Genomic DNA, 12,852 nt, shown 5'->3' on the forward strand with positions numbered 1-12,852 from the left:
CCAAGGGCAAGGTAACTGAGAGGAATTACTGAAACCAGAATGAAGGCTGAACATAGTAGTAGGACGGGAGGAAAGCGAAAGGAAATAGAGGAAAGGAGTAGGAGGCAAAGTGCATACAGAGAAGCCTAAATACAGACATGTACATATGTAAATATATTTATGATTATGGGGGCAATAGACCTATGAGCATATATTTATAGGTTCAGTAGTAGGGTAGCAGATGGACACTGGGCCTCCTCATGCATACTCCCCCAATACAATAGCACCTCACCCTGCTAAATGGTCATTGCATGATACCCACCTTCCCGACACGATCACTGAAGACAGACGTGTGTGTAAGCAAACGTAGTGAAGGAAGCTGATGGTGCCCGGCTATCAAAAAGATATAGCGTCTGGGGTCTTTTAAGGCTTGAAGGCAAACAAGAGGCCATCTAGCTCAGAAGCAACAAAGCCCACAGAGAAGAAGAAGCACACGGCCTAAGTGAATACAAGGTGTTGAATGGACCATGTAACAGAGACCAAGGGACAAAAACAATCATTGTGTGATCACCTTCTTCACATAATCGCTGAAGACGAAAGTGTGCATAAGCAAGTGTGGTGAAGAAGGCTGATGGTGCCCAGCTACTGAGAGATATAGTGTCTGCGGACTTAAAGGCTTGAAAGCAAATAAGCGGCCATCTAGCCCAGAAGCAACAAAGCCCACACGGAAGCAGCACACCAACATAGGTGATCATGAAGGGCAGAGGAGACCAGGTCTCAAACAACAAAGGTGGGGGGGGAATCACATCACCGTCAATGAGGGGGAGTGCATGATGGGGACCCAATGCCCATCTGTAGACAGCTGGACATCCCTTCCAGAGGAGTAGTGGGGAGGAGATGAGTCATTCAGGGTTCAGTGTAGCAACAATGAAACTCAAAACCTTCCTCTAGTTCCTGAACGCTTCCTCCCCTCCCAATTATCATGACTTCAATTCTACCTTGTGGACCTGGTTATACCAGAGGATATACAGCGGTGCAGTAGGGATCTGGAAACACAGGGAATCTAGGATGGACAAACCCCTCAACATCCGCAGTAGGAGTGGCGACACCAGGAGGGTAGGGGGGTGTAGAAAGGGAGAACCGATCTTGGAGATCTATGTGTAACCTCCTCTCTGGGAGATGGGCAATGGGAAGGTGGGTGAGGGGAGACACCAGGCAGTGTAAGATAAGATATAATAATTATTTATAAACTATTAAGGGACCAGGGGGAAGGGGAGAGTGGGGAGGGAGGGGGAGGGAGGTAAAAGGGAAACCGAGCTGATTCCAGGAACCCAAGTGGAAGGTGAATTTTGAGACTGACGAGTGCAACGAATGTATAAGGGTGCTTTGCTCAATTGATGTATGTATGGATTGTGACAAGAGTTGCATGAGCCCCAATAAAAAGATTTATAAATAAAAAACTATTTCTAAGTGAGAAAAAAGGATTACCCCTTCAATTTCCTCCCCAAATCAGTCACCAATTCACCAAATTGGATTTAATTGGCCCAGCAGATCCCCTCTGAGGGCAGTGTTCATTGGATCTTTTTTTTTTGAAGGGACTTTAACGAGACTAAGAGAAGTATATTGACAAGAGAACATGTTTGTAGCCATTTTCTAATCACAGAGATATGTTTAAACGCTCGTTGTTTGGAAGAATCCAGGAAGCACCATAGCAATACTTTTTGGCCTAGCCTCATACATCCTCGACATGAACAATAATAAAAAATAAACTATCAAAAGTTAGTGAAATTGAAAGCTCATTGGTCATGCAGACTTAAAAAAGGAAAGGTATACATATCTGAAACTAGAAAATGAGACTTCTTGTAACAGATGGCGACACAGACATGCACTACTTGTTTCCTCTTCAACAAAGAAGCCAGAAAGTGCCAACAGAGGAGAAACGCAGAGCCCTGATTCTTGGAGGAAAGCTTAGCTGTGTGAACTGCACACAGCTACAGAGAAACCAGGGGACGGAATCTGCACGTGGCCATCAATGTTTCGCTAAATCTCCACTTGCTGGAACTAAATGTCTGCCCGCCATGATAAGAAAGCTCCGCTTGAGACTTACCTTCAAGCCAACCACCAGTCAAGCAACTCCCACCACATTGCAGAGCTGATGAAAGAGAAGGAGGTATCCTGTGGTCCTTCACAACTTCCAGGTGAATGGAATCGTGACTAGGTCACACCCAGGAATACAACCACCCAGTGGCTGGTAATATTCTTTCCTTTGCATACAAAAAGAAGCAGGGACTGCCTCACCAAAGTGGAAGCCAGGCAGCAATGAGGACTGAAGTATCGTGGGTTCTGTGTGACTCCCATCTCACAGTCACACACTCCAGATGTCAGAGGCTAGGGCCACCCACGTGGCTCCATAACAGGGCTCTGGCGGAGGCTTTGACCTCCCGGACTGGTCTGGGGGCAAAAATAGCTGCTTAGCTGGTTTTTTTGTTTTGTTTTTTGGGGGATTCTTTTCCCTTCCTCGTTCCTTTTATTGATAAACTGTCAGACACAACAGAGAAGAGACCCAGCCCAATGCTCACGCCTCCTGACAGCCACAGCAGTTGGTCGTGGGAGAGGGATCTGTGAGGAAATAGTTACTTTTTTCCTCTTGTTCTCTTGTGGTGCTCTTCTTCTGATGTTTTGATAAACCGCCAACGGAGAGACACAAAACGCGGAAGGGAGCAGAATGTGATCCCTAGCCCCCCACAACTTCTTGTCAATCAGAAAAATGTCAGAGTCCGCCTTCACACACTGATGAATGCATGACTGCTGTGTGAAACCTTGGCAGTGCTGTGATAAACACCTATGAGTGACTGAGAAAGAGAAAGCAGTTGCTGATACCTGCTAGGTGGAGCAATTTTGTATGCGGTCCTCGCTCACAGGAGTGTTTGCAATTTATTTTACTCTGTTAATTTAAATTTGCTGCTACTGTTGTTGCTGTTGTTGACTTTGATTGGTTGTTCTTACCCTTTCTGGCAACACGTGAGAGAGTCAACTGCCCCACAGAATCGAGCCACCCTCACCTGAGTTGCATGATGAAGTCTCACAGACAACAGTCAATTGAAGTCCACATGAGAAAGCAAGAAAAGGTGACACAAACACATGGCGAATTGTTATGTTGTTATGTGCCACGCATTTGTCCTGACTCATAGCAACCCTATATACAACAGAATGACCTAAGCAGGACACAATTCTTGACAAATGCAATTTTTACTCTGCTAAATATGGTGCTACCTATTGGTGCAGTTATGAGTATTTTTGTTTTCTTAACACTGGGTTGTAATTCATACTGAAAGCTATAATGCTTAATCAGCAGCAGCACGTGCGACAAGCTCTCCTCACTTTCAGCAAGCAAGGCTGTATTATTTGCATATTGCAGGTTGTTAATAAACCTTCCTCCAATCTTCATACTAAATTTTTCTTTATATAACCCAACTTTCCTGATGATTTTCCCTGCATACAGATTGAATGAGTTTGGTGGGAGTATGCAACCCTGACCACCACCTTTCCCGATTTTTAAAGCATATGCAGTGTGCCTTCGTTTTGTTTGCACAATGCCTCTTGATCCATGTCCAAGTTCCACAAGAGTCAAATGAAACCTTCTAGAATCTCCATAGTTTGTTCTGGTTCGCACAGTAGAATTCCTTGGCATAATTTATAAAACACAAGTACGCATGCTTCTGGCATTCTCTACTTTCAGCCAACAGTCATCTAATATCAGCTTCCTTGTTTCCTGTCCTTTTGTGAATCAGGCCTAAACTGGTGGCAGCTCTGCTGCAGCCATTGTTGAATGATCGTCAGCAAAATTTTACCTGTATTTGATATCAATGATATTGTTCTATAATTTGAGCATTCTTTTGGGTCACCTTTCTTTGGAATAGGCACAAAGTGGATCTCCGATGTACAGTTGACCAAGTCACTGTCTTCCAAATTTCCTGCCACAGATGATTGAGTATTTTGAGTGCTTCATCAACTTGTTGAAATAAAAAAGATATGAACACAATACTATGGAAAACTACTCTAACAAATTTGAGAACCTAGATGAAATGGTCCAATTTTTAGAAACGGATTAAGTAACCAAATCAACATAGACTAAAAACTCCCAACAAACAAAATAGTCCAAGACCCAATGGCTTCACCAGGTAATTCTACTAAACATTTAGAGGAGAGTTCAAAGAATAGTTGACACCAATTCTACTCAAATGACCTAAGCTGTGTTATTTTCAAGCACCTCATACGCATGTGAAAGTTGGACACTGAATGAGGAAGACTGAAGCAGTATTGATGAATTTGAATTTAGGGTGCTAGTAACAAATATTGAAAGTACAATGAACTGCAAAAAGAAAAAATGCATAACTATCTTGAAAGAAAAGCTGCCAGAAGATTCCTTGGAAGTGAAGATGATGAAACTTCGTCTCACAGACTTTGGACATGTTATCGGGAGAGATTAGCCCCTGGAAGAGGACATTATACTTGTACACTTGACAAGATGGATTGATGCAGTGGCTGCAACAATGGGCTCGAATAGAACAATTGTAAGGATGATACAGGACCAGGCAGTGTTTCATTTTGTTTTACATAGCAGTGGGTTGGAACCAACTCAAAGACACCTAACAACAACATACATTGCTAAAGAATAATGATAAAACCATGAAATATATCGTGACATGGATGAATTTGGAGGATATTGTGCTAAGAGAGATTAGTCAATCACAAAAGGACAAATATTGTATGAGACTGTAATCATGAAAGAAAAATCAAGATAAAGGTTTCCCATGCCAAAAGAAACATTTTGATTGTTATCAGAGGTGAGAAGCTAGGGACAGACTGGAGTGATAGTATTCTACAATTGAGAAAGATAAATCTAATAGGGGGCAGACAAGTTATTGGGAGGTTTGATAAGTCATCTAAGTTATTGAATACAAAAATTAAAGTTTTCAAAGAAAACCCAAAAACCCAGAAATGAAAATGGGGACATTAGAGCTTACCTTAGCAAAATAAAAAAGGACTTTAATGGAATTTTCTGAACAGCTATGTACCATGAAATCATAAAACCAGGGGAAATACACAAATGTCTTGAAACACATAAACTATACATTGATTTCAGAAGAAATATTGAATCTCAGCCTGTGAAGAGATTTAATTACTAATTTTAAAATCCTCCCAACAAAAATCTTGAATCAAATGGCCTTACTGGGAGTAAAATTGTGACACCAATCATATTTAATATGTAAAAACAAATAGACAAAAAAAGAAGAAAAGAGAATGCTTCCCAGTTCATTCTATGAGGTGAGCAATACCCTTCTCCTAAAGCCTGACAAAGACACCATAAGAAAAATAAAAACACTATAGATCAATGTCCCTAATGACCACACCAATAAGAGACTAGCAAATTGGATTTTGAAAAGACATTAGAAAGATTATACATCCTGATTGCATGGAGTTATCCCAAGATGCAAGGGTAGTTCAACATTAGAAAAGGGTAGCTCAACATTTATATGCCATATGAATGCTGCTCTTGTTGTTAGTTGCTGTCCAGTAGGTCCCAATTCATCGCAACCCTAATTACAGCATAACAAAATTCTCCCCAATTCTGTGTCATTCTCACAATGTCTTTTTATGCTTAAGCTTACTGCTGCAGCCATTGTGTCAGTCCATCTCACTAAGGATCATACTTTTTTTCACTGATCTTCTACTTTACCAAGTATGGTGCCTTTTTTTCCCAGGGAGTGGACCGCTCAGCAGCTCAAAACCACCAGCCACTTCTTGGGAGAAAGACTAGTCTGTCTACTTCCATAAGGGATTACACCCTTGGGAACGCACCGAAGTTGTCCGACCTTGTCCTACAGGTGTTGTTATGAGTCAGCCTCCACTTGATGTCAGTGATTTGGGTTTTGATTTTTCTAGTGATTAAATAACTCACCAAGATGGGAATAGAAATTCCTCAATAGAAAGGGCATTTTTGGAAACCTAACATCTTACTCAGTAAAGAAAAACGGGGAGTTTTCTTATAAGATCAAGAACAAGACAAAGATGTATACTCTTATCATTGCTATTTAATGTCATTATGAAAATCCTAGCCAGAGCAAGTAGGTAAGGGAGAAAAGGAAAGACAGAAAGAAAAAACAAAATGAGAAAAGTATATAAATTAGGAAGGCAAAAGTAAAAGGATCTCTTTTCACAGATGCCATGATATTATAAAAAGGGAACCCCAAAGACTGCCCAAGAAAGCTATTGGACCTAATAAATGAATTCAACAATGTGGTAAAATACCATATAAGCATACAAAAATCGGTTGGGTTTCTATACGAGGGAGTACCCCCCCCACACACACACACACACACAAAACCCAGCAACACCAGAATTATGCTGGGCAGACTGGAGCTTTCCTAGTTAGCATTTTTTCTGCTACGTGAGCATCCAGCAACTCATTCTGAGTACACCCAGTGGCACTGCCTGCAAAGGATCTCTCTGGCCAAAGTGATTTAATTTCTTTGAAAGCAGTTTTGCTCAAACTTCGCCTTATTTTTTGTGTGCGGCTGTGAAATTTTGTTTCCTGCTCAGGAAAAATTCTACAGAAATTGTTGTGATGTTGAACACAACTTACAAGACAGTGCTGTGGGAAAAACCCAAGTGTATGAGTGTTTTTCTTGTTTTCAAAAAGGTGAAATGTGCATTGATAGATAATAAACCTCATTCTGGACATCCATCAACTTCACAGACAAAAGTGTCAACTTGTAGTGCATTTGGAGTTCCTCCCACCAGGTCAGACTGTCAAACACATTTTCTATTTAGAGGTTCTGAAAAGATTGCTTAATAGTGTGTACCCAAAAAGGCCTGATTTATGTCAGACAGAGGACTGGTTTTGCCACCATGACAATACGCCTGCTCATGCAGTCATCTCAGTGAGCCAGATTTTGCTTTGTATATTAGCAATGAGCAAGTGGAAAAGGAAATTAGGCAAATAGTAGCTTTGAACAGAATAAATAACCTAGGAATAAATCTAAACAGGAAGGAAAAATTGTAGACTAAAATATAAAATATTACAAAAAGAAATGAAAGAAGGCCTAAATAAATAGAAGGATATTCAATGTTGATAGACCTCAAGGTTTAATATAGTTAAGATGTCAATACTACCTAAATCAATTTCTAAATTTCATGTACTCTCCCACAAAGTTTCAACACCACTCTTTACAGAAATGGAAAGACCACTTTTCCAATTCGTGTGGAAGGGCAAGAACCCTTTAATAGATAAAGCAATCTTGAAAAAGAAGAATAAAGTAGAAGATCTCACATTTCACAATTTCAAAATGTACTATAAGAATACAGCCACCAAATTTGTCTGGTACTTATAATAACAAACACATAGACCAGAAAAATCATGCATTTATGACTATTTTTCACAAGGGTGCTAAATTAATTCACCAGGGAAGGAAGCATCTATTATGAAATAATACTAGTAAACCTGGATTTCGACATTTAGAAAAATGAATCAATATCCTTGCTTCACACCATGCACCTATTCAAAATGCAGAAAGATCTTAAATATGAAACTACAACCCTAAAATTCTTAGAAGGACCCAGCTTTTAAAATAGTCTGACATGACAAAAAAAGCACAAACAGAAAAACACGAAATAGATAAATGAGATCTAACAAAAATTATAAACTTTTTTTTCATCAACGACTTTATAACAAAGTGAAAAGACAGCCTGTAGGTCAGGAGAAAATTTTTAGGAATCATATAGTTGATAAAGGCATAATTTCCAAAATATATTTTAAAAACCTCTATAAGTTAGCAGAAAGGCAAATATTCTAATCACAAAATGGGCAAAGGACATGAATAGACATTTTATCCAAGAGTATATTCAAATGGTTAATAAAAACATGAGAAGATGCTCAATTTCTTGAGCCATTAGGGAGGTGCAAAATTAAAATCACAATGAGATACTACTCCATGACAATTAGAGTAGCAAATATATATATATATGTGTGTGTGTGTGTGTGTGTGTGTGTTATCTTTGTTTAGAGTAGCAAATACATTTTAAAAGAAGAAAATGATAGGTTTTCACAAATGTATAGAAAGATCGTAGCCCTCATCCTTTGTTGGTGGGAATTAAAAATGGTACAGGCATTCTGGAAAAAGTATGACACTTCTTCATAAAATTCAACATAGATCTACAATCTGTTCTAACAATCCCAAGCCTAAGTATACACCCAGAAATGCAAGCAGGAATGCCAACTGAAACCTGTACACCAATGTTTATTTTGGCACTTTTTGCAATAGACAAAATGTAGGAAAAAATGTTCATCAATAGATGAGTGGATAAACAGAAGGTGTTACATACATACAATATTACTAATCCACAACATGGCTGAGCCTTGAAAGCATTATGTTGAGCGTTATGCTTTTGCTTAAGTGGCATTGCCTTGATATTTATGGTGATGAAATGACTTGGAAAGTAAATATCACACCTTGAGGAATGTCATCAATGTCACTGAATTGTACGTGTACATATTGTTGAATTGGAAAATACTTTGTTGGGCAGATTTTCACCACAAAGTAAAGAAACCCTTTTAAAAAGAGGACTTTCTTTACAGTCACACTACTTTATTTTAAATGCTGACCTGCTACTGAGGAGGCTTTCTCCCGTGGTCGAGTTCCTTCCCCTTACTAAGCCTCAGCACCTCACGCTTACTAACTGCTGCTTCACTAAAGGCACGCAGCCCAAAGCAAACCCACTGCTGTTGAGTCCACTCCAACTCAGAGATACCCAATAGGACAGAACACAACCGCTTTACAGAATTTCCAAGGCTGATTCCTTATGGAAAAAGACTCTCATTTTTCTCGCATGGAATGGATCGTGGATCTGAATTGCCAATCTTGTAGGTAGCACTCCAACACTCTCCCAACTGTACCACCAGGGGGCCGTTTACTAGGCTAAGGGCATACATACATATTGAGTGCATGTTCATTGGACATACAGTTACATTGACATTTCAAGTGGACATGCACAAAGGTCTCTGAACAAGATTCTTCCTGTGGTATGAATATAAATATGCTTTCACTTGCGAGCATTTATGAATAGCTCCAGAGGATTCATCATAAGTTTTTAATTCCTGAAAATCTGTCCTTTGCTTCCAACTAATGATTTCCTTCTTTGAAAGGTGGCTTAACTAAAACAATCAATTACATATTTATGCATTTTCAACGAGTTCCCTTACCTTTCGAATTTCTCCTTGCTGAACAGTTTTTATGACATTAATCCATTCTTCCATATCTTTTCGGTTGGGTGCAGCCAGGGTGACTTTTCTCTGTGGTGTGATTACCTAATAAAAAGCCCCATAATTAGCTGGTTCCTGTTCCAAACCTTTGCCCTCAAACAGAATCTGTGAATTGCCCAAGGAACTATATAGGTCTACCAAGAAGAGCCCAAGACACTTCTTGAAGACAAATCACAATTCCCCAAGCCACTCTCAGATCTTCAGATACTCACCCAAATAATGACAAGTAACACTTCAAAGAAACTTATGTGCCAAGCACCATTCTAAACACTTTATGCACATTAATTCATTTAATCTTCATTACAATCTCAGAAATGGATATTCTTCTCCCCATTACACGATCAAAGGCAGCTAATTGACTGGTTCAGGGTCACTCACTATCTAAAAAGCTAAGCCAGATTTTAAATGTAAATTCTATATTTTCAGCATTTATGCTCTTAAACATTAAGGTATGCATCATCTATTTCAAATGATATTACCTAAAAACCTTACTTATTGCCATTTTGTCTACTTGAAAGCTATGTGTCTATTAACAGATGAATGGATAAACAAAATATGTTCCATAAATACAATGGAACACTACACAACCAAAAATATGATGAGTCCTTGAAACATAATTGAATGAATCTGGAGAATGGTAGGCTGAGTAAAATAAGCCAATCACAAAAGGCAAAATATTGCATGGTTCCTCTTTACAAATGGACAAAAATGGTCAGACACTCAGAAGCCAGTATGGATCGGTGACCACCAGGGATGGGAGTCAGGAAGGAAGGGACTCGTGCTTTACATGACACTTGTCCCTTTCTGTAATGGGAAGAGTAACACTGAAGGTAGGTGAAGTATGCACAGTTGACTATGTCAACTGAGAAACACACCCCCCCCCAAAAGGATGCTTTTATTATATGCTAGGATATGTATAATTTTGTAACAACAACCACAAACACATGTGGTTATGTATTTATTCATGTACGGATATGCATGCACATATGTGTGTCTATGCACATGGATATACATATATATTAAAGCACATAGGGCAAACAGTTATGGATACTTCTTAGATTATAACCAAACAACTTGTGGGATTGGTTTCTGGGTATGAAGACTCAGGACTATCATTTGTGAGACAACTCAAGCAGTTGGCATAATATAGTTCATAAAGTTTATGTTTTACATCCTAGTTTAGTGAGTAGTGTCTGGAGTCTTAAAAGCTTCTGAGTGGCCCTCTAAGATACACATATTAGTCTTCTCTCCAGAGCAAAAGAGAAACAAACAAATGAAAAAAATGACTCAAAGAAGAAACTAGTTCATAGGACTAATAGTTTACTCAAACTTTGACCTCATATTCCCTTGGAACAGAAGAACTAGATGGTGCCTAGTTACCACAAACAACTGTCTTTATTAGGGTCATAATGGATGGATATTGATAAAAGGGGAATAACATGTGAAACAGAATTCACTTCTTATAGAGTTCAGATTTACGAGATTGGTTGAGACTAGAGGATTCCCTGAAATTATCATCCTGAGAGACTGCACAAACTTGAACCAAAGGTAGCCTCTCTGATCTCCTTTTAGCTAAATACCAGATTGGTTTATAAAACAAAGAATATATTTTTCTTTAAACAATGAGAGCTGTGTACTTTTAAATCTTCATCTATATGAGACCAAATGGTCAGCAAAATTAAAGAGTGAAGGAACAGGGAAAACAAATTACTGGAAATGAACATCCAGGATGGAATTAATGGAAAATGTTGACACATTGTGAAAAATGGAACCAATGTTATGGAACAAATTATGTAGTAGTTGCTAAATGGAAACCCAACTTATGTGTAAATTATCACTGATAACTCAATAAAATAAAATAATGCACATTTTTAAAGTAACATAAAATATATGCATATTTAGGGGAGGGGAGGAATAGTATTAGAGTAAGGAATAAAAAAAATCAGTTTCTTTCTTCCTTAAAGATAGGGACAATGTGAAGAGAATTTTACAATTGTCTCAATGACCCTAGCTTGGTTCAAGAGCGCAGGTAAGTGAAATGCTAAGGGTTTAGCAGAGGTAACAACGGCCATGGCCTGGATTTAGTGTTTTCCCAGAGAAAAAGAACAAATAGTGACAGCATCACTCATTGATTCAATGATTTTTTACCAGCAGTCCTCACATTTTTGGAGCGAAGGCTAAACATACCAATCATTTTCATCATAATCCCATAATAGATAGGCAAAGGACCTAGCTTGGCTTGTGGTAACAGCCACTCCGTTGTTCCAAACCCATTATTGGGTGGGACTGGTAAGGCAAATGGCAGTCTGGAGTCACTAAGTCATGCAAATGGTTAGTGTGCTTGGCTTCTAACCAAAGTATTGGATGTTTTAATACACCCAGAGGCACCATAGAAGAAAGATGAAGAGCTCTACTTATGAAAAATCAGTCTTTGAAGACCATTATCAAGCACAATTCTACGGTAACACATATGGGGTCATCATGAGTTGAAACTGACTTGATGGTAACTGGTACTGGTGGTAATGGGCAGCCTCATCCTTGGAATATATTTTTTTAGGCTAGAGATAAAAAACAGAAGGCTGTGGGGGTCATTTTAAATAAGATCTTTTAAAAATGTTGTTGAAAACATACACTAATTCAACCATTTCTATATATATGATTCAGTAATTTTGATTCCATACTTTAAATTGTAAAACTGATTTTGCACTCTTTTTCTGCTTGTTTCTACCCTATTAATATGAATTAATATGACTTCCCTGTCCCCTTAGTTTCCTATATATTCTTTTGAGTTGTTCTTCTCACTTTGATCCATATTAAAAGAGTATAATACTCAAAGCAAACTATTTTTTGCTAGTTAAGTTAAACTACCAATTGGTTTTAAGACATATTGAGGGGATATTTTTGGTTTATGGTTTAAAGCTTATCTAAGGGCAATAGTTTCAGGTGTTTATCCAATATTCATGGTTGGATGTCCATAAGCCTGGAATCCATAAGAATTTGAAATTCTGTTCTACACACTCTCTTCTTTTGATCAGGGTTCTTGTATAGAATCTTTGATCAAAATCTTCAGTAATGACACTCAGGAGCCATGCAATTCATCTGCTCACATGGAAAAGAAGGCAGTTGTTAATGGAGGCATTTAGCTAGATACTTCATCACTGCTCTTGGGTCACTGCTGACTCGTAGCAAACCTACAAGGCAGGGTAAAATTGCCCCTGTGGGCTTCTGAGACTGTAACTCTTCACAGGAATAGAGAGCTTCATCTTTTGCTTGTGGAGCAGGCTGGTCGTTTCAAACTGTCGACTTTGTAATTAGCAGCCCAACTCATAGCCACTATACCACCAGGGTTCCAAATCCTCCTCTTACTGAATTTTCTTCTTCCTTTCTTGCTCTAGATGAATAGAGATCAATTGTATCTTGGATGATTGCTTACAGGCTTTTAAAAATCCCAACCACTACTCAATGAACTAGGAGACAGAACAGAAACACTAATCATATTATTAAGCCAATTAACTTTCATAGGATATCCCATGGAACCATGATGTAGGCTC

At 38.8% G+C, this 12,852-nt stretch overlaps 1 protein-coding gene across 1 annotated transcript in view; it reads right to left on the reverse strand.

The window, feature by feature from the left end:
• Positions 1 to 12,852, reverse strand: part of DGKK (diacylglycerol kinase kappa) — a 165,452-nt gene that overhangs the window by 96,291 nt on the left and 56,309 nt on the right. Inside the window, exon 4 of the mRNA XM_075538373.1 lies at positions 9,242 to 9,346. Within this exon, the coding sequence (XP_075394488.1) occupies positions 9,242 to 9,346 (105 nt within the window). The remainder of the gene's footprint in view (positions 1 to 9,241; positions 9,347 to 12,852) is intronic.

Source organism: Tenrec ecaudatus, chromosome X, assembly GCF_050624435.1.
Source record: "Tenrec ecaudatus isolate mTenEca1 chromosome X, mTenEca1.hap1, whole genome shotgun sequence".
In the NCBI taxonomy this organism is placed as follows: domain Eukaryota; kingdom Metazoa; phylum Chordata; class Mammalia; order Afrosoricida; family Tenrecidae; genus Tenrec; species Tenrec ecaudatus.